Source organism: Watersipora subatra, chromosome 9 (genome assembly GCF_963576615.1).
Source record: "Watersipora subatra chromosome 9, tzWatSuba1.1, whole genome shotgun sequence".
Classification (NCBI taxonomy): Eukaryota; Metazoa; Bryozoa; class Gymnolaemata; order Cheilostomatida; family Watersiporidae; genus Watersipora; species Watersipora subatra.
In genome coordinates this window covers 38800866-38820290 of record NC_088716.1, presented here as the reverse complement: position 1 = coordinate 38820290, position 19425 = coordinate 38800866, and the positions used below count along the sequence as shown (strand labels likewise).

The 19425-nt window shown below is 33.3% G+C and overlaps 1 protein-coding gene across 1 annotated transcript; it reads left to right on the top strand.

The window, feature by feature from the left end:
* Positions 1-9044: 9044 nt before the first annotated feature.
* On the top strand, positions 9045-13332 carry LOC137404394 (C-type lectin APL-like). Its single transcript, XM_068090591.1, has 3 exons — positions 9045-9366; positions 11441-11629; positions 12506-13332. The coding sequence occupies exons 1-3, from the start codon at positions 9228-9230 to the stop codon at positions 12727-12729; spliced, it is 552 nt and encodes a 183-aa protein (XP_067946692.1). The 5' UTR covers positions 9045-9227; the 3' UTR covers positions 12730-13332.
* The last annotated feature ends 6093 nt before the right edge of the window (positions 13333-19425 follow it).

Below are 19425 nucleotides of genomic sequence, written 5' to 3'. Positions count from 1 at the left end.
GATGAATTTGCGTTATAGACCTATTCAGCCTCTTGATAATTGCCCTTTTGGGTTTTGAAATGAAAGCATTTAAACTAGGTTATGTTTGGAAAATAAATCTATGATAGTCAAGCATTCGATTTACAACAAAATATTGCCATAGACATGAGCTTACAATAGCTAGAGCATTCAACCATCTGTCACTTTGACAATGTAAGGTTAATTACATCAAATGGCTAGATTAAAGTTGATTACACGCTTAAACGGCATCAGTGTATTTGCATTACATAGAAAAAATAAACGCATATGTACTGAGTTCCATGACACCCTAAGCGAAAATAAAATTTCTATAAAGTTTAGAAATGTTTATGAAAACATTTACCAAGTTTAAATTAATTTGTTTTTAAAATGCATTTTTGTAATGGAACAAAAACAAAATTTTGGTACAAAAATCAACTGTAAATGTTAACACAAACATTAGATTATGCTCCTGCTTGTGCAGTTAATTTTCGATCTTTATTATTAATTATTTTTAAAAGAAGAAATATTGTGGAAAAGTTATGCTCAATACATTATAGCAACGTTAGGGTAACAATTGATGAGACATCATCAGCATCTTTAAAAATATTTATACATTCACATCCCATTAAAGTTCTGCACGTAACGTTACGAGGATGTTGACCAACACTTTTGAGGCAGCATCATAAAAATAATGTTTGTGGAATATTATGTAACATTCTCCCAATGAAACAGCTGTGATAATGTTGCTCAAGATGATTTGCTGAACAATCCAGTGATGTATTTCTCAAAACAATGCTGAGACGTTGGGGGAAACGTGTGTCAGTAACTTATTTCTTACAATATTGCTGGAGCTTTGTGAGAGATATCTTTCAGCATCGTATTTTCTACAATGATGCTGTAACGTTAAAAAGGCGTCTACAAATAACTCTGTGTCACAGTTGCAATGAAACATTTCTAGGATTTTTTGGAAATGTTTTGGAAATGTAAAAGTTTTTTTTGAGCATGTATTTGAAATATGTGCAGAGAGTGAGCAGCTTGTGGTCTATCAGCATATCTGTAGGATCTGGCTGTAAATTCAAAAGCATATGTTGGTCTTCAGGCAGAATTTTGAAGCTGGTCTTACGAATTGATTTATGACCGGTTGTGTGTCTTCAAGTGAGTGGGCAATCAGTGCACTGTCATTCATAAACAATATTGTGGTGAAATTACATGGTCAGGGTATGCATTAGCGAGCCTTTAATATAACACTGCTTGTCAAACACGGTCTTTGCCTTTCTTGAGAGTTTGCTTCTCATGGAATATGACAAAGCTACGGATAGCCTGCGTTTCACACTTGTTTGTCAAGTGTGAGCAATAAAGTTACTATCATTCTCTATGAATACTGGCTTATAAAAAGCAAAAGTTAGGGTAACTAGAAAATTGCACGCTTATATTTTGCTTCAGAAACAGGCGAAGTATTAAAGAAGAGAAAAAGCTTTCGTGACAAACTTCATCATTCAATCGATTGATACGACACAATATAGTAGCTAATTTGATTAATTGTCTTGAATTTGATTTACGCAAAGTTTATTGAAGTATGGTTTTGTTGAACTACGTGAGTTTGTCTTTATTTATTTTTGCAAGTATTAATTTTAAAAAAAATGCATCGTTGTTGTATTGCTCTGCACACAATCTCTTGTTTGGGCATAGCTCGGTCTACTCGAAACTAATCACAGGTGTTAGTGAGTCATTGACCAAAGCACGTGGTACACTAATACAGCCATGTTTATTTGTTCAGCCTTGGTAAGCTCAGCCAACTTGTAATATATCCCGCATAGTAATGTGAGCAAGTGCCATAACTTGCTATAATAGCAAAAGGCAAGCGCAAAACTTCACTACAATACTTCCGTCACAAGGAACTTGATGGTGTATTATTTGGGTTTAAACTTGAAAACTATAAAGAAATTGGCGCTGTGTCTTGTTTGGATGTAGACCTTTTGTAATTGAAAGCAGTGTGAAGCATACATTAGCATCAATATATAGTGAGAAAAAGGTTTGTGCCAAAACACAGTCTTGCCCGACACAATTTTCCACAGAAAGCTTTACTGAAACTTAATTTGTCGGGATTTCTTAAGCCTTCATTTCATCATGCAGAGCAACCTAACTTTTTAAAAACTTTTCAGAAAATTAGTCCTTAGACTGCATCAAAAACTTTGGTGAAGTCAATGAAAACAGCATACAAAAAATGTTTTGTTCTAGACATTTGTCCTGTGCTTCAAGGAGGCTGAACATCGTGTCCATTAGACTGTGTCCCTCACAAAGTTCACACTGGGTTTCATGTTTTATATTTAGTGATAGCACTTTGATGACTTTGTGTAGTAGTACACATGCCATTATTTTATCAACAAATTATGAGAGAAAGAAATAGAGAAAAAAAGAAATGCCTCAATTTTAAACTATTTTTCCTAAATATAGATGTGATGTTAACATCTTTCTAATGCGGTGGCATTTCCTTTTTCTTTCAAACAACTCTAATCAGTTTGAAAAGCATATTTTGTAGCTTAGGACTGTATTTCCAAACTTCTACTGGAACCCTGCATTATTTAGATGCGCCATTTTCTTCTGTTGTAGTGACTGCGGTGACGAATTCCACTTCGTCAGGTCGTTCATTAAGACAGCTTTTGATTGACCTTATGGTGAGACAATCTAAAGCACACTGCTCTGTCATTCTAGAAACAATCATGAACTGGTTTAGTTGATTGACAATGTTCTAGAATCGATTTTTACTCTTTAGGACTGTTTTTCTATCGAGCGTTTTTAGCTGAATTGGTTCTCTGTTTTGTGGGCTATATATTTTTAAGACTATGGTAAAATTCATTTATATTATTGCAATCAGCTATGAACATAAGGTTTCTTGCTTTTTCATCCCACCAAAGTGACTTCAGTTTTGCTGTTGAAATGTTGAAATCAGATTGCATAGTTTTACAGCCAACTATTGAAAAATTCGTCCTTTAGGTGGTATCAAAGTAATGTTATGAAAATACTAATGTGTACTTAAATGAAAAGCAAAGCTTACACAAAATGAGTAGTACCGCTGTTTTTGTGAAGCGCTACAAAATAAGGTGAAGTAATAGTCCACAAATTTTCGAACCTCTTCTGGTTTTTAGCTAAAAACAGGGACTGGTTGGAAATCTTTCGTGCAACTCTTTTCTGTATTTGTTAGTTTTCAACCAATACTCAAAGACCACAAATAACTGTTTTGGTTTTTGCAGAAAGCTCATGCATCAGCATCCAATGAAAGCAGAATAGAAATTTTTTTCAAAAAGTTCACTGAAAATTCAGCACATTAAATTTAATGAAGGAATTAGATGACAGCGGTCACGCATAATTTAAGGAAATATGCATTGTTAGTAGCAGTTTTAAAATTTACAGCTACCAATATTTACAATATTTAAATCATATAAAGAGACAACTACATACAAGGTTACAACTAATACTCTCAAAGCAAAGAAAAAATGATGATGTTTAAATTAGGTAATTAATAGCAGCACTATCACTGTTGTTATGTGATTATTTGAGTAACATTGGAAACTTTTTTTTCATGGTAAAATAATCTGCATGCTTACCCTAAAGCGCATTGTCAAGATAGCCATATGTAGTAAAATGAGGCTAGGAAAAGCAACCCAAAACAAACTTTGCCATAGATACCGGTCTATTCTGATTGCTTAAAATGAGAGAAAACAAACTTAATAGTGCTTATCTCTGATATAAATCAGCTCTAATAATTGTTTCTTTTTTATGTAGAATGTAGTGATCACTCAACCTAAAAATATTTGGATGTACAAATATACATACAATATACTGTAAACTCATGGCTTTTCTTTAGTTACTGATACAGCGTAAAGCTCTTTTGACTGTTCAGCTACAATATTGTTGACACTGCTAGTAGTATAGCAAAGAGAATAACACCATATCTTCAAAATGTTAGTCTACATACAGATTATACAAACACTGTATTTTGAAACCTAAGAGCAGTGTAAGGTTTTTAACCTGTTGACTATTCTACAAAACTATTTATGCTAAAATCGGGTTTGCACTGCGTGCACTTGACATATTGACGTATTTAACTTGTCATATAAGTTATAGACAGCTTTTTATATTCTGCAAATAATGATCTAAAAAGTGAAGTACATAAACTGCATAAACGATTTGGCAGTTTTAGAAAATGAGGTTGTCTACACATGTTATGAGCGCAAGACAGCTCTCTTACTGATGCACCTGAAAACACTGCAGATCTCAACAGATACAAAACAACATATATCAGAAAGAGAGACGTTATGCTCTCTTCATGAAGTCAATTGTAGAGCATGCAGATAATTTGAGAGCAAGTCAAATAAACTACTCGTTTAAAAGTTTGGTAATATTTTTGATAATAGGCATCGCTCTTGAGTTGATCGTCAAAATTATGATAAAAATGGTATGGCATCGACAAAGAAACAATGATAGCCGCAACAATGTCAACGATGATGACAATGGGGATGATGATTGTGGCAACGACAATATGGTAATGACAGCATAAATGGAGCCAGTGAGAATGACGATGGTCACAGAGACAATTATGACGTCAATGTAAGCAACCACCATGATCCCATGACCAAACATGAGCGAAGCGATGGTTTGAGAGATTTATGATAAATGCATGTGCACACAAATCATGAAAATTATTCATCAACACAGCCACAAACCCTTGTACCAAAATCTCATCAACAAATTTAACGATTTTTTAATGAAGTCGTTTAAGTTTAATAACAATACAGAACACATATAAACCTATTCAAATATGTTACCAAGTCTTTGAAGATTGTCGACAATATCCTAAAACTTACCCATCTGATTGGATTATACACAAATAGACAGATTAATTTGGCCGAAATTTACAATAAAAAACTTGACAAGCTTTTTTAATCAAAATTAAGACCGGCCAATGATACGCCAATAAAGCCGTGCGACAGATAGTAGAAATATTAAGAAGGGCCCATTTCATGGAAAAAAACATGTTCATTTCACCAGTCTAAAGCATTGTCTAATTACCGAAGGTTTCTAATATTTTTCCGTTTTTAATATTTTGCAAAAATATTTAATTATAAGAATAATTATTTGATTTTATAAACTTATCATAAGAACAATTATTCGAATTTATTTGTCCAAAAGTTTCTGTAATAAACGTAGACCGTTTGAGACATAGACCGATTTACAGGTACGAAATTGCTATACACAGTCTATCAGCCAATCTTTTTTCCCAAGTACCGAAGGTTTCATTAAATTATTTAAAACGTTGTCCAAACGTCTTTACATCTTATGTACAAGCTAGGGCCGAACTATAACGCACCTTTATGACAAAATTTTTTTTTTATTTTGCTCCAGTTTGCAGAAAACTTCCAGACGTGTTAACGCTCATACTTGCTTTCTGTTAGATCGCTATCAAAACCATTCTACATTCAACACAACCAACTTCCATACTGCGTATATTACACAGCAGCTTGCCATTTTACTTCTAATATTGCATTTCGGCGATATAATAGACATATTTTCTTAATGCTGTTGTTAAATTACATACATTACAGCAAGTTAGGACTACAGCTTTAATTAATATTCATTTTATTGTTGTCAAACATAGGTTGAAGATAGTAGTAAATTAGGTGTGATTATTTACAACCTTTCCTTTTGCATAATTGACTTTTTGAATTTAATTTCAAAACAACTTGACAACTACCGTGGACATACAATTTCCCAGAACACCACGTCGTGGCCGACGCAGTGGTCGTCCACGTGTCTCTCAATTATTACAGCTCAATAAGAGGATAAATAGAAAGTCCTCACAGCAACCATCAACATCAAATGCTAATTTCCAACAACACGCTACTCAAATTATTAACAACAACTCATCTGGTTCAGAGAATTCTTTAGTAGATGTTGTAGGCGATGTAAATGACATGGACTTGGCAGCCCCTTTGTTTCCAGATAATGATCATGATTTTATGGACATCATTGACTATGAAAATATTGCACAAAACAATATTGCTCTTTCCAACGCTGCCCCCTTCATCCCATTCCTCATTTTCAATCTTTAGATTGTCCTGATTTTCAAGAACTGCGTAACAACTTTTTAGGCAGACTTGACAACAACATATCACAGCTCACGTGTAATGGATGTAATGAAAAACATTTCATTACATACAATGCTCAAATACAACTATTTCATATGTGCCAACGAGTTCTCCTGTCAAACTCCTAGATTACTAAAATTTCCTTTTTGAAGTCGTGCTCCCTCAAATTTATTTTATATCATCTCAAACAACTCTCATTTACACTATACCCTAAGACACTTATGCATTCGCTCCATCTAACTTTCGCCTTGTCACGGAGTCATCCTCTCGTGAAAACTTCATGTGCGAAACTAAACTATCACAACGAACGAGCGAAAACGCGAAAATAAATAGCTTTGTTCATTGATAGTCCAAGAAACAAATGGCAGCAAGCGATCAAAGTGCATCATCGACCTCACCCACAACATTCTACCTGCGGTTCACAATTACAAACTAGTCCCAAATTGAAATCTTTTTCTTATCTGTGAACCAGGCCCGTATTCCCTGGGGTGGCTGGCCGGCTGAGCCATCCCGCCTTTTTAGGAACTTTCCGCGGCTAAGTACAGTCAAACTCGTATAACTCACCCTCGGATAAATTGTAACAATTCATCTCAAACACAAGGTTAACTCGAACGAATTTGCTTGGTTCGTTCCCACGCAATGATAAATTTCTTCAGATAACTCGACCTCAACATCATTTATTCAAAAACCTATTTGCCCAACGGCTATGTGGACGGTTTTAATTGCTGTAGAATATCACTTTATTCGAAGCCATAGAGACAAACATCAACTTTTAGTAGTTCTTAGGCGTCATTATTATCATCATCAGTGGCAAAATGTTCTCGTTAACAACCTTTATAAAGGTTTGCAAAATATCAAGTTTTACCAAACATCCGCTTGGCCATGTCTCATCGAGAGCGTGAAAGCCTCAGTATGAACTTAAAATAAAATCGGCAAAATTGATCTTTGTTAAAATGTTCAAAAGAAAAAGATGTCTTTTTTTCTCAGCGTTTTAACTGCGGTCAAGTTTTTCCTATTTTAATTTAAAGACGTCTGGTCAGTCACATCACCTAAAACAAAAAAATCTCAAAAAATAGAAAAATGTTGATAATTTTTGATAAAGTTTTTTAAAACTTCACACGGAAGGCCCGGCTGAGGCCCTACATAAGAAAAACCTGTTGGGGGCTTACACCGCCCCCCCTCAACATCCCCAGGTGTTCATAACTAGTCGCCTAACATTAGCCGCCCCAAATTGGAACCAGTGAATACAGGCCTGCGGTGAACTGAACCTGAGGAATCTAATTATATTTGTTCCACTGCTTTTATTTTCACATCACTATATTTTTGCAATCATCAGAGCAGCGAAATTAAGGTGCAGTAAAATTTTACTCTGTATGCTACTCACGAAACTAAATACTAGCGAAATATAAATGTCCTAGGGTACTTTGTCAATTCCTGCTGACAACTACTTTTTCAACAACTATAGCACTACCCTTTCTTTTTTCCATTATCACTCATTCCATTATCAGGTCATGGGCTGTATGACATGGGAAGTTCTAGTTATAATAATGATGCTGATAAAAGTAACATCAATGATGATGAAAATGATTATGGTGATGCTGACAGCAAGGACCATTAGAATCAGAATTATGATGATATTTATGATAATATCATAGTGAAAATGATGACAATGTTGGTGACGATGATGAGATGACTGCAACTATAATATTGCTGGTGATAGTGACCATCATTTTATCACCTTCATTATGTTTATCATCTTCATCACCATCATCATCCTTTTTATCCTCAAAATCATTATGCCAATGACAATGGTGATGACGACCAAAATGACGATGTTGAGTATTGTGGTGATTAAACGTAGCAGAATATAAGTCGGTTGATTTGTAATAAATGACTGTACTGACACATGTAAAAGTACTCTGATGCTAAAGTTATATAACCAATCATTTTTTAATAGTATGCAAAGCAGTGAGGTGTTAGGAGCTGCTATGCTAACAGAATTCTGCTAAACGTAAACACATGGTTTTAGGTCAAAAATTGGCTTATTTTAATCATCCATCTAATGCTTAAAATTTATTTCAAGCGTTTTTTCTTTTGCCTACTTATATCCAGCTGTAGCCAAATATAAAATTGGACTTGATATATCGAAACTAACAATAGCTACGTAACTAATTTAGCCATACCTAAACTAATTATTATATACATGTCTTTATATACTGACAAGGATTAATAATTAATTAATAATTTTATATAAGTTTAAAATCCAGTATTTTAATCTAATTAAAACATATATAGTTTTTTAGTCTTTACATATAACTTTTTAATTTGAATAAAAAGTGAACATATAATTTAATTTTTAGCTAACTGAAAGTTTTTAACATTGTTTGACGCAAGTAGAAGTTTTTTCAAACAAAAAAATATTTGACTAGTTCTAAATATTGTACTAGTTTGACACTTTTTAAAGTACATGTATGAAAGTTTTTTAAAGTTTTCCTTTGCACAACAATGCAATATGATACAATTACTAGACAGGCCTATACATGTATGTAAACACACAAAGTATTTCTTTTTAAAATGTTAGAAAGTTTACTCTCATTAATTATATTCGGAAAAGCTTTACCTAAAATGTATGTTTTTACATTGTTTGACGAAGTAAAAATTAAAACACCATAAACTAAATATTATTTTTAAAATCTTTATGCAATTTTTAACATGTTTTTGGGACAGTTTGCATTAAGAAGCAGTTGAGAGAGTCACATAGTTCATTGTAGCCTATTTCCTTTTTGTGTTGCCAGGTCATGTGATTCATTGACCAATTAGGAGCTGTGCTATGATCAGCTAGCTACTGATGGTATTGAGATTATTTTGGCTAAACTGTTTTACTAGAACCAACAACAAGTGAATGCAGCGATAGAGGACGGATACGAGCAACTAGAAATGGAAACATCACCGCACAAACTGCTTCTATTTAAAATGCCTAAATGGCTTATTGCGTTTTTTGTAGTACTCATCATCGTTTTTGTGGGTTTGTTTGTTGCTGTGATTACACTCTACAGCTAAAGCCAGAATAAATTGGCTGAAATGGTAAAAAATGTTGATGCTATGGAAACTCGATTGGAAGTATTGGAAGAGTCAACCAACTTATCTCAACTATTGAAGATTGCGAATCAGATGGCGGATTTAAAACTCAACAGTTCTGATGAAAATCAGGAGCAAAACAGTGAGGCAATCAAAATTTTAAAAGCTATCTTTGAAAGTCTAAATTCATTAAATGAAGAAACTAAGCAAGCAAACCTTGGTTTGTTATCACAGACTAATAGTTTTTATAGACTGTCTGTACAGTATACATGTATATAGCAGGGCCATATCTACCTGGTTGAAAATGGTACTGCTGGGAGGGCTCAAGATAGGGGATTAGAGCCCTCTCGGTGGGGTGGGAAGGAGAAGTCCGGGGTGGGAGGGGGGTTGTCCTCCCATGGGAAATCTTTTAGCGTAACTAGTCAAAATGGTGCAAATCTAGCACACTTGGCTCCTAAAGGGGCACATGTTCTAACAGCAAATTTGACATTATAATCCAGCTTTTTAAATATAAAACTGTTTATTGAGATTGTCTTTAGCAACGCTTATTAAAAATATAATGTCAATGAAAACTGCTAAAAGGGTTGGCCTCAGCTAGCATGAGGTAGAATTATCACCGGGTACAATGCTGAACTGTGTAGGAAAAGAGTATTCTCCTATGAAATAATTTAGTTAAATAATATTATAGTGTTAAAAAGTAAAATTAATAGAGCATCATGTTAAAAATAATGCACTTATACTGTAGTCTATAATACTGAGCAAGTAGTAGATTTAAGTTTGAGCTATGCATGTTACTTGTGTGGTAAAATTACAAATTAAGTAAAAGTTAAAGTCTAAAGTTTATTAATCACATTCATCAAGTTATTGTTCATTTTTTGTTTTATAAGTGTAGCATTTATTCAGGACAATACAGTAGTTAGGAAACTGTAATAGCTAATAAGGAATATGCTAATTAGAATTAGGCAGAGCTTATTATATATAAGTTGGTGTATCACATTTTATGGATCAGTATTGCTTACATATTCACTACAGAATTAAATTAATTAAATTAAATTAAAACTTAAATTTATTTCTATGAACAAAATCTTTTGTACATAAGCATTTATTTACATATCTACTACTACAAAAAATACAACCATGTACAATTGTCTCCTTATGAAATGCTTGGAAGCATTCTTTTCGGTAGAGTCTAACACTATAATGTAGTTGTGCGAGCCATCATAACGATCGTTTTTCTCTGTATATTCTAAGAATATTAAAACCCAAAAAGTATACATCACTTCTAACATTTGAATTATTTTTATTCTGATCAGACAAAAAATCACTGACGATGGTAGGATCAAATATTTTTTTATTTTACCGTTTTGAAAGTCGAGCCGATGTTATTGGTTTTTTCAAATTTAATTATTTTCCAAGGAGACGCGATTTCTTTAGCTTTTAGCACAAAATGCTTTCAGATAATTGTTTCATATTGTAATTCATTGACTAATATCTTGTTGATGATATTTAAAACTTACTAGCATTCATATCCTTTGTTTAACGTTACTAGACAACAGCGACTTGAATGTCGTTTCCCCATGCAACCGATAAACGACATTTTGGTCGTTTCTCCAGCCGAAGGGTTAAAATCAAGCAAAAATGATATGAATTTCAGGATTTTGAGCCTCAGAAAATGATACTGCCATGGCAGTAGCCGCAGTATAGGAGGATACGGCCCTGGTACATAGGCATCAATGATTGTCTATAGCGTGCTTTTGGCAGTGTAGAAAATCTAAAAGCATGTTCAAACAAAACGGGAGCAAAAATTCTGACAAACTTGCTCCGCTGCAGGAGTGAAGATAAATGCTCTTCAATTTTTACTATTAAAATAATCTGCTATAGGTCAATTTAAAAAATAAATTAGCTATCAGTAGTTAGAAATGTAATCAAAGAATGGTCATGTAATGGTCTGAAAAGAAAACAATGGAACTTTCCGATGAACACGAAAAAACTAACGATGGAACTTTCCAACAAGCCAGAAAAAAATGACACTTGTGAAAAACATTTAGTGAGCTTACTTGGCAGTTTTTGATGTAAATACCACTTCATCATTTGCATTTTTTTTATTTATAGAATAGCTTGTAGCTGAGCAAAAAAATCCCGTTTAGTACCAAGAAGATCAAAAGCCTAGGCTGATGATTCACTGTAATTCAGCATGGGTAAATATATATTTTTAGAGACTCTTATTTCCTGCCCATCTTCGTATGTTAGAAACCCTTACTCTAACACCTGCATCACACGTGTATCGGAGTCAAAGGCATGGGAAGACGCTAAGATTTTCTGCGAAAGTAGAGGAGAGTACCTAGCTACATTTGAAACTGTTGAGTCCGCTTTCTGGCTTGTCAACCTTCGAACGACTGATCCTGGTAGCTAGATTAATTTTATAAGAAAAGGTTTTTATTCATAGATCAACTTTTAGAGTATACAGACTTAAAAAAATGAGTATCTGTTGGAGTAATGTAGAAAATTTACAAGTAATGCCAATATTAAACGGATGAGGTTGTAACCATAAAACCATAAAACACAGCTTCAGTCCTCAAACGTCTATCAGTGTCTTTGATCCAAAAATAGTTTTTAAAGTTTGTAATCATGTAACTCTATTATGTACGCTGTTAAAGTTATATTATTTGTTCCACATATATTGCCATTAATTTGATGTACACTTAACTCGTTGTCTAAATCTTTTGTGGCAAAAGAAGTGATGACCAATCAGACAGCTGAATGAAAAACATGATAGTAAAACAGCTTATCTTCATCAATAAACTTATTGTAAGGTTTTTTGTGCTTGATATTAGTTTTAACTTTTAAGAACAAAGTTAAAAAAGCGAGTCGAACGGTTGAAGTATTTTTACTTTCTGCATTGATTAAATCATATAAAACTTGTCACGATCTCACTATTTCCATTGTTTTTTTGTAGTTCAGATAAAGGCTCACATCTATTTTTAAAGACTTAACAGTCAACATGCTAGACGGTTAACAAAGGAAAAAAAAACAACACAATCCACAGGACATACTTCAGCGTAACTAAAAGATGTCCTGTTTGAAAACTATGAAAAACTTGCTAGTGTGTTCACACCTATAATTGGCTGCAGCTTATAGATATTAATAGTAAATTTCAAGCTCATTATCTTAGATTCATTTGTATGTTGAACTTGTATGACACATTAATGATACACTGCTGACCCTTCCAAATGATAAATTAACCTATAACATCTAATTATTATAATTTCATTGCATTGTAGATTGGCAGCAAGGTGCAGAGATATGGCTAGGAGGAAGAAAAATGAATGGTACATGGAGATGGGATGGAAAATCTACTGCCTTAGCTGATACGTTGTACTGGGGTACAGGTCAACCAAGTGTTTTTATCGAAGAATGTTTAACCACATTCGCAGGTTTTGACTATCAGTTTAACGATGAGGAGTGCGACAATATTCATCACTTCATCTGTGAAAAAACAGGTTGAAAACATCAACAGAAAAGCTTCAACACTGATTGTACAAAACTCGATTTTGCATTATAGCATGTTTAATTGCAATATCTTAGTAGTATAATAAATATAGACTGTGCAACATAATTGCTGGAGTGCTAACACAATCTGTGGTATAATTCATGCATAATACAAATTTTTGCTCAGTATGTGTTTAAACCCAATAAAACAGAGTTAACAGGTGTCAGTTTCATTTATGTTTGTTTGAAAGCTTTAAAGCTATTGCAGGTATTAAAGTGCAAATATACAATATGTTTGATCTGTTTATAGATAACATGGATTATGGAAGTTTGAGTTTTGACCACAAACTAAGGATTATATGCATGTGATATATCTTTAATCTTTGAAACATGTTTACATGATCTCAATCCCATACCTTGAAAGGCCTTAGGGAACATATACGTATATTTTCAGCTATTTTAAGCCAAGCGTTTACAAATACTGAGAAATTGATTATGTCCTCTTGTCATGTGTTTTTAAACATATCTGAATTGGTAACAGTATACAGATTTTACAAGTGTTGTTAGTATGTCTGCGTAAACATCTAAAAAGCTTTCTAACTGTACCCTGACGAATTTATGCTACAGTGTGTGTTGAAACAATAACAAGCTTTATACAGAAGCCTTTCTTTTAAATAGTGGAAATATGCTCAGTGTCAAAACAATTAATAATTAGCAATAAAAATTATGATGATCTGGCATGAGTACTAAGAGAAGCATGTTTCACTCAGCCATACAAATGACTGCAAGCATAGATTTTAGTGAAAGTGTACAGTATTATTAGACCAATAAAATATAAGCGCTGAAAGGTACACACAATTACAATTCAGAACAAGCTGCAAGTTAAAACCTTTGGACTGCACATATGTTAATAAGTTCTTACTGCAGTATTTTTTTTATTAACAAACAAGGTTTTAGTATTACAAAATCTTCATTCTTGAACTGTGTGTTTTAGCACAGGCCAATGAAATATTCATGATGTGGCAAAATGTGACTTTACTAGCTAAAAAGAACAGTCTGGTACAGACGACATATGTATAAAGTACAAAGTAATTAGCAAAGTGTTCCTGGTGTTAAAATTAATTTGTGTTTGTATGACATGGCTAAACCCAATAAACAGATTCAAAAAAGGAAATCAGGCAAGTACAATTATTTTTGGTGAGCGGTTTTGGTAAAAACTTGGTGGAACAGTGAACTGTTGGTTTTCTATAGATGAGTGAGCATCTTATGACAGATAATCAGGTTGTTTGAGGCTGACTTTAATGGTCAGTTTGCTAGTTTAGCAAGTTGGTACACCTCTGACATGATTTTTCTGCAAGCCAATTCCTTTTATTATCGTTAGTAAACGGAAACTCAGTCTCTAAGTTGTGGCTAAAACACAAGATAGCCTGAGACCATCAACAATCTTTTGCTACACATTTAAGAAACTTGCGATTTATGAACATAGTTTTGATCATGGGCATTCTAAGATGGGTTTACCTACTGGGTTATCTTCAACAAAATATTCCAAACATTAGCTCTTAGAATTTTCTGTCAAACGGCATAAGTTGCGTTTAATTCATGCTACCTGCAATAAGAAGTAGGCTGAAAGGTCATATTGTCTGCATTAACAATAAAAACTTGAACATGTTGTTAAGCTTCCATGTAAATGCAACTATGAATTCTATGAATTGTATTGTTATGGAATAACTAATTTGGACGATTTCCTAATCTTTTAAAAAGCATCAGCCTAATTGTGAATTCGTATATTGTTTTATGTAGCATGAATTCGCTGTGTTTGTTTATGTTGTTCAACACTTCTCAAAGACTTTTAGAAACAGAAAGATTTATTTTAATTGCTTCAGTAATCTGATAAAGTTAGAGTATCGGTTTATGAGGTTTGTCGAAAGTAGAATTAGACACAATGCTTAGACACAAAGTTTTGCCATAAATAGTCTGTCGGTAAAGTGTAATCAAAAGCTTCGTGCTTTAACTAGCGATTAGCTGCCATTTTTTGTAGATATATTTCCAACTGACCTTTATTTAGTCACCAAGCTGCCAAGCTTGTAGACCACAAAGTGAGCAGTTGGAGAAAAACGATATGAGAAATGACAAGTGACAGGCATGTTTGCGATGTAAACATGATTGGTGTATTTGGCAGCTAAACATATTTAAATACTTTATCTGAATAAATGTCAAATCTTTGACAAGAAAGCAAGCTACCAGAGAAGCTATAGGAGCCTAGAAGAGCTAACAGACTTCTATTGTGTGTACTGAACAGCTACATTCAAAATGCTTGAGTCCGCATTTTGGTTTGTCAACCTCTAGAAAAATGATTCTTGAAGACTGGAGTTTACTAATGTGTTCAAATTCTGAAATATGAATATCTGTTTGAACTGTGATCTACCATTTACATTCAATGTCAATCTTACATATATTTAAAAAAGGTAGGACCTTAACCATAAGACACCGCTTCTGAACTGTAACTTTTCTCAGCGTATATAGTTTCAAAGCTTTTCTCAGAGTTTGTAATTATAAAACTTTCTATGAATTCTGTTATAGCTTATGCATAGTTTTACGTATATTGTGTTTAACTTAATGCACAGGAAGTATGCCGTCCAACTCTATAACACTTACAACAATTTGAGACATGCATAATTTATTATTTAGCATCAGCTATTGCTTGGAGCTAATGGTCTGATGCGTGAATTTAAAAGAATTGTGTAATAGTTTTTCATAATTTCCAACAAACTCAGCAATGAATCGCTGTTTACTTCACAATTTCAATTACAATCAATCAGGATAAAAACATTTCAAGTTCTGCACAAAAGCTATTGCTATGGCGACCTTAGTGTCACTGTCATTGGCTACATGTATACCTAAACTTGATTATTCCACTCTAGCTCCTAAGCAGTGCATATAAGCGTAGTCGCATAATAAAACCGTTTAGATGAAATGGAATACAAGTGCAAACTACTAACTTATATTAAGAAATCCTTCATTTTTGTTGTGTGTGCTAATGAGAGTGCTTGTGTGTGCATTTCCCTATGTTTCTGTTAGTCTGTGTGAATGCCATTAATTCATGTCTGAATCTTTGCCCAGTTTTTTCTATCCTGCCAAAGCATAGGCTCCATTCTATTTACCAACTCGATAAAATGTTTTACACCTTAACCCAATATGGTTCCTGAAAACCACCGACCTTTTGATTGAAAATAAAAAAAGTCTCAGACATACCTGGGGTCACTACTAGTGGGTGAGCTAATCTACCTGACCATCAGTTTACTTGCAAAAATGTTACTTTAAGTTTGCTGTTTATAATGTTGTGTCATTTTATAAAATAACAAAGTAAAAATAGATTTTATACCAGTTGTTCAAATAACAAGTCATCTTTGGTAAATAGTTTAATTGTCTTTCAGTTTTCTAACCACCATTAAAAGTGTGCCATACAAGCCTTTTCAACTGATAGTTTATAGTTTCAATTCTGTTCAATTATAAAAGAAAATGAATGATATTGTAAGGTATTTTATTGCAGGGTGCTAATGGTTTTTAGTTTTATTTTACGTAAATTTGACCAAGATTTTTTTAAGAAAGTAGCAAATAAGTCAAAACATCATTACCTACTTTATAATTAAAATACAACGCAATTAACTTTTAATGTTTTTTTTGGCACATATAATTTGAGCAGTTTCAATCACCTCAAAAAAGTTTATGAATGAAAGATTATCAAATTTCTATAAATATTTTTAAATCCTTTCACCTATAGTTAGTTTTTCTCAAATATTTAGTCGGTTTACAATAAACCTTCAAATAGTTTTATAAAAATGGGCTTTAGCCCGGGCATAATGACTGGAATTGATTTATTTCGATTTGGGCTGCAATCTTTTGTTTCTAAAAGTATTGTATCAATAAAGTGATGTGTTATAATTAATATTTTTACTATTCTTGTATATCGCTAAAAAGTTACGCTTAATGTATTTTGCTAAGAATAAAACCGCCTAAATGATTTCCATGTACAGTAAAACTGTGATCGGTGTGTCTGCATGAAACTCAGCATGTTTTAAATACATGATGAAGGGGAATAGTTTCTTTCAATGTTTAACTAAGTTATGAGAGGTTTTGATAACAGTGCAACTGACTAAACATTGTTCATTGGTTTAACTACTAAGTGGAGAAAATCCTGACAACAGTACTCAACGGTTCAACAATTATTGAAGCCTTTGCCAGCTGCTAAAAGTGTTTGAATTTTTTAGAAGGAACATAACTTAGTCTCTAATATGTGATTGTCACTGTTTGTGATTGTTTAAACATTTCAGTAAATCTCAAAAGAAGTGATATTAACAGAAACAACAAACCAAGAGAGTTTAGGGCTGCTGCTGTGTTCTAGTAGTGTACCTAAATATATAGTTATGTGTTCCTGGTGATAGCCAACAATTTATTGGCAGCATCACTAAGATTTTTTAAATGGACATCAGCTTTTAGGATATAGCCAATGCTGACATCAAATTATGGAAAACTCATTAGCCTCAGTTTTTCAATTTGGCTCCATGGCGAAGAAATATTATTGTGCAATCCGCCATCCCTGCCGTTGAAGCTAAAGCTAGAAATACTGTACCTAACCAAGATTAGTTTGAGTGATGTCTTACTCTGTTCCTCTTAGTACACAATCTATAAAATTTAGTATATGACCCAAGTGACACAAGACTCGTTATGAACTTTACAATGTAAAACCTGTGGGCTTTTGGGTATCTCATGCTATTTAGGAATGTGGAGATTCAAAATACTTTTGCCGGGCACTCATAAAAAGTAATCTTTACTATAATGAGAGCCGTATAGCTTTGTGCATAATTTGGAACATAATGCGCGTAAAACTAAATGAAATATTGCAACAAAATTAGAAATTTTTAGCTGTTTTCTGACAACAACTATCCGGCTAAGAGCCAATCTTTCGCGGTGCTAGAAGTTTTTAAACAACAAAACTAACATGGTTGATCAGTACAATATGAAGCTATTTCGGGTTTGCAACAGCAAGAAACTGCTAAGAAAGTTGACAATACTTACTATTTAAGGAATTCTGGCTCTTCAATATTTCAAGGGTAAATTTTAGCACCGCATCAACTCAGTTACAACACATTGGCTTTGTTCTAACTGAGCAACTTTTTAATGAGGTGTATTTAATATAATTTATATTGTCTTAAAGTAAAAGTGTGTTGTTCTGTATCGGATCAAAAATATTGCTAGCTGCAACCATGATGAAGCTAAGAGTAGCTCTTTTAATTCTCCATGGACGCGCACTAGAAACTGTTAAGACTTTGGACTGCAATGTTTCACAGAATAATAAAGCTATGAATGGCACAGAAAATGTATTAGTGTAGATAACAAAACCAACAGTATTAGCATAGTCATTATACTTTCTCTGTTGTTTATAGAAGCTTTGGGAACTTTCTTCAACATGTCAGCAATATTCATTATTGAACTCATTCTTGCTAAACTTATAAAAAATAACAATAACATAGCCACTCAAAGTCACCCAATGAACTTTAACCTAGTAAGCTGAGATCGAATGAGTTTCCAAGGCATTACTCTAAGTTATTTTACTAGATTCCGGTCAAGGTCACCAGACAAAAATAAAATAAGTATGTGTGAAAGAATCAATGCATATTTATTCAATGCATCATAGATACTATATATTGTAACGTACCAGCTGCAATGTCGTTTAGACTAGCCTGCCCCAATTTAGACTTTTGACAAATGTGACAGGAATAGCTGTAAATGAAAGCCCTTGGTAGAATGTGTTGAATAGACACCCACAATTACATTGATTATCTTTTGTAGTAAATATCTAATAAGACGCATATTTTCTTTTCTAAAAAATTGTGGAATTTTTGCCTTACAGTTTTGTTACTTTGTTTTATAGATAACTCGTAAAAGACAAGAATAATTCATTTTTCAACTATTCATTGTTTTGGCTCGATATTTCGTTTTAAGTACGTATTATTATTACCATTAATATTATTACTACTAGGTATCCATCTTTTGAATACTTGTTTATTTTGGCTGTATAGAGACATGTGAACGGCAATGCACGAAATTGTTTCCTCACCCTGGTTAACCCCAAAAGTGGTACTGTCTGCTCACGCTCAAATCTTTTACCAGAAACTTTGGAGTTTGATCACCCACCTCAAAGTATTTCTTGTTTACAATAAAATGCTTTTTTGTAATTCCGTTGTAATGTTTCTGCTGTTATGTGGGCAATAAAACTTGGGGCACAAATTTTATTGCACCCAATGCTCCAATGACTACCGGAATTCTAGTTGTTCTTACAATCTGACACTTTTCAATATATTTTCTGAGTAGAAGATAATTCTCAGCTTTTCCAATTTATTTTAGTTATGTTGTAGTAATTGAGTACTGCAACATCTACTATAAAAACCATTATACATTTTTTTGCGTTTATCACTGCAATATTTGGCTGCTTTTTTAATACACGCTTGTCAATAAGGATGTGAAAGTCCAAAAAAAAAAACAGCTGTCAAATAGTATAGACTTATTGAGTAGTGCTTGAAATATTGTATTTATTGTGTGTTGTTCACAGTCTGAGAGTCAACACATCACTGAGGCAAAACGACAGAATGGCTTAGATAGCTATATAATTAACATTAAGCTGTTTATGCCTACAGTGCTCTGACTTTCATAA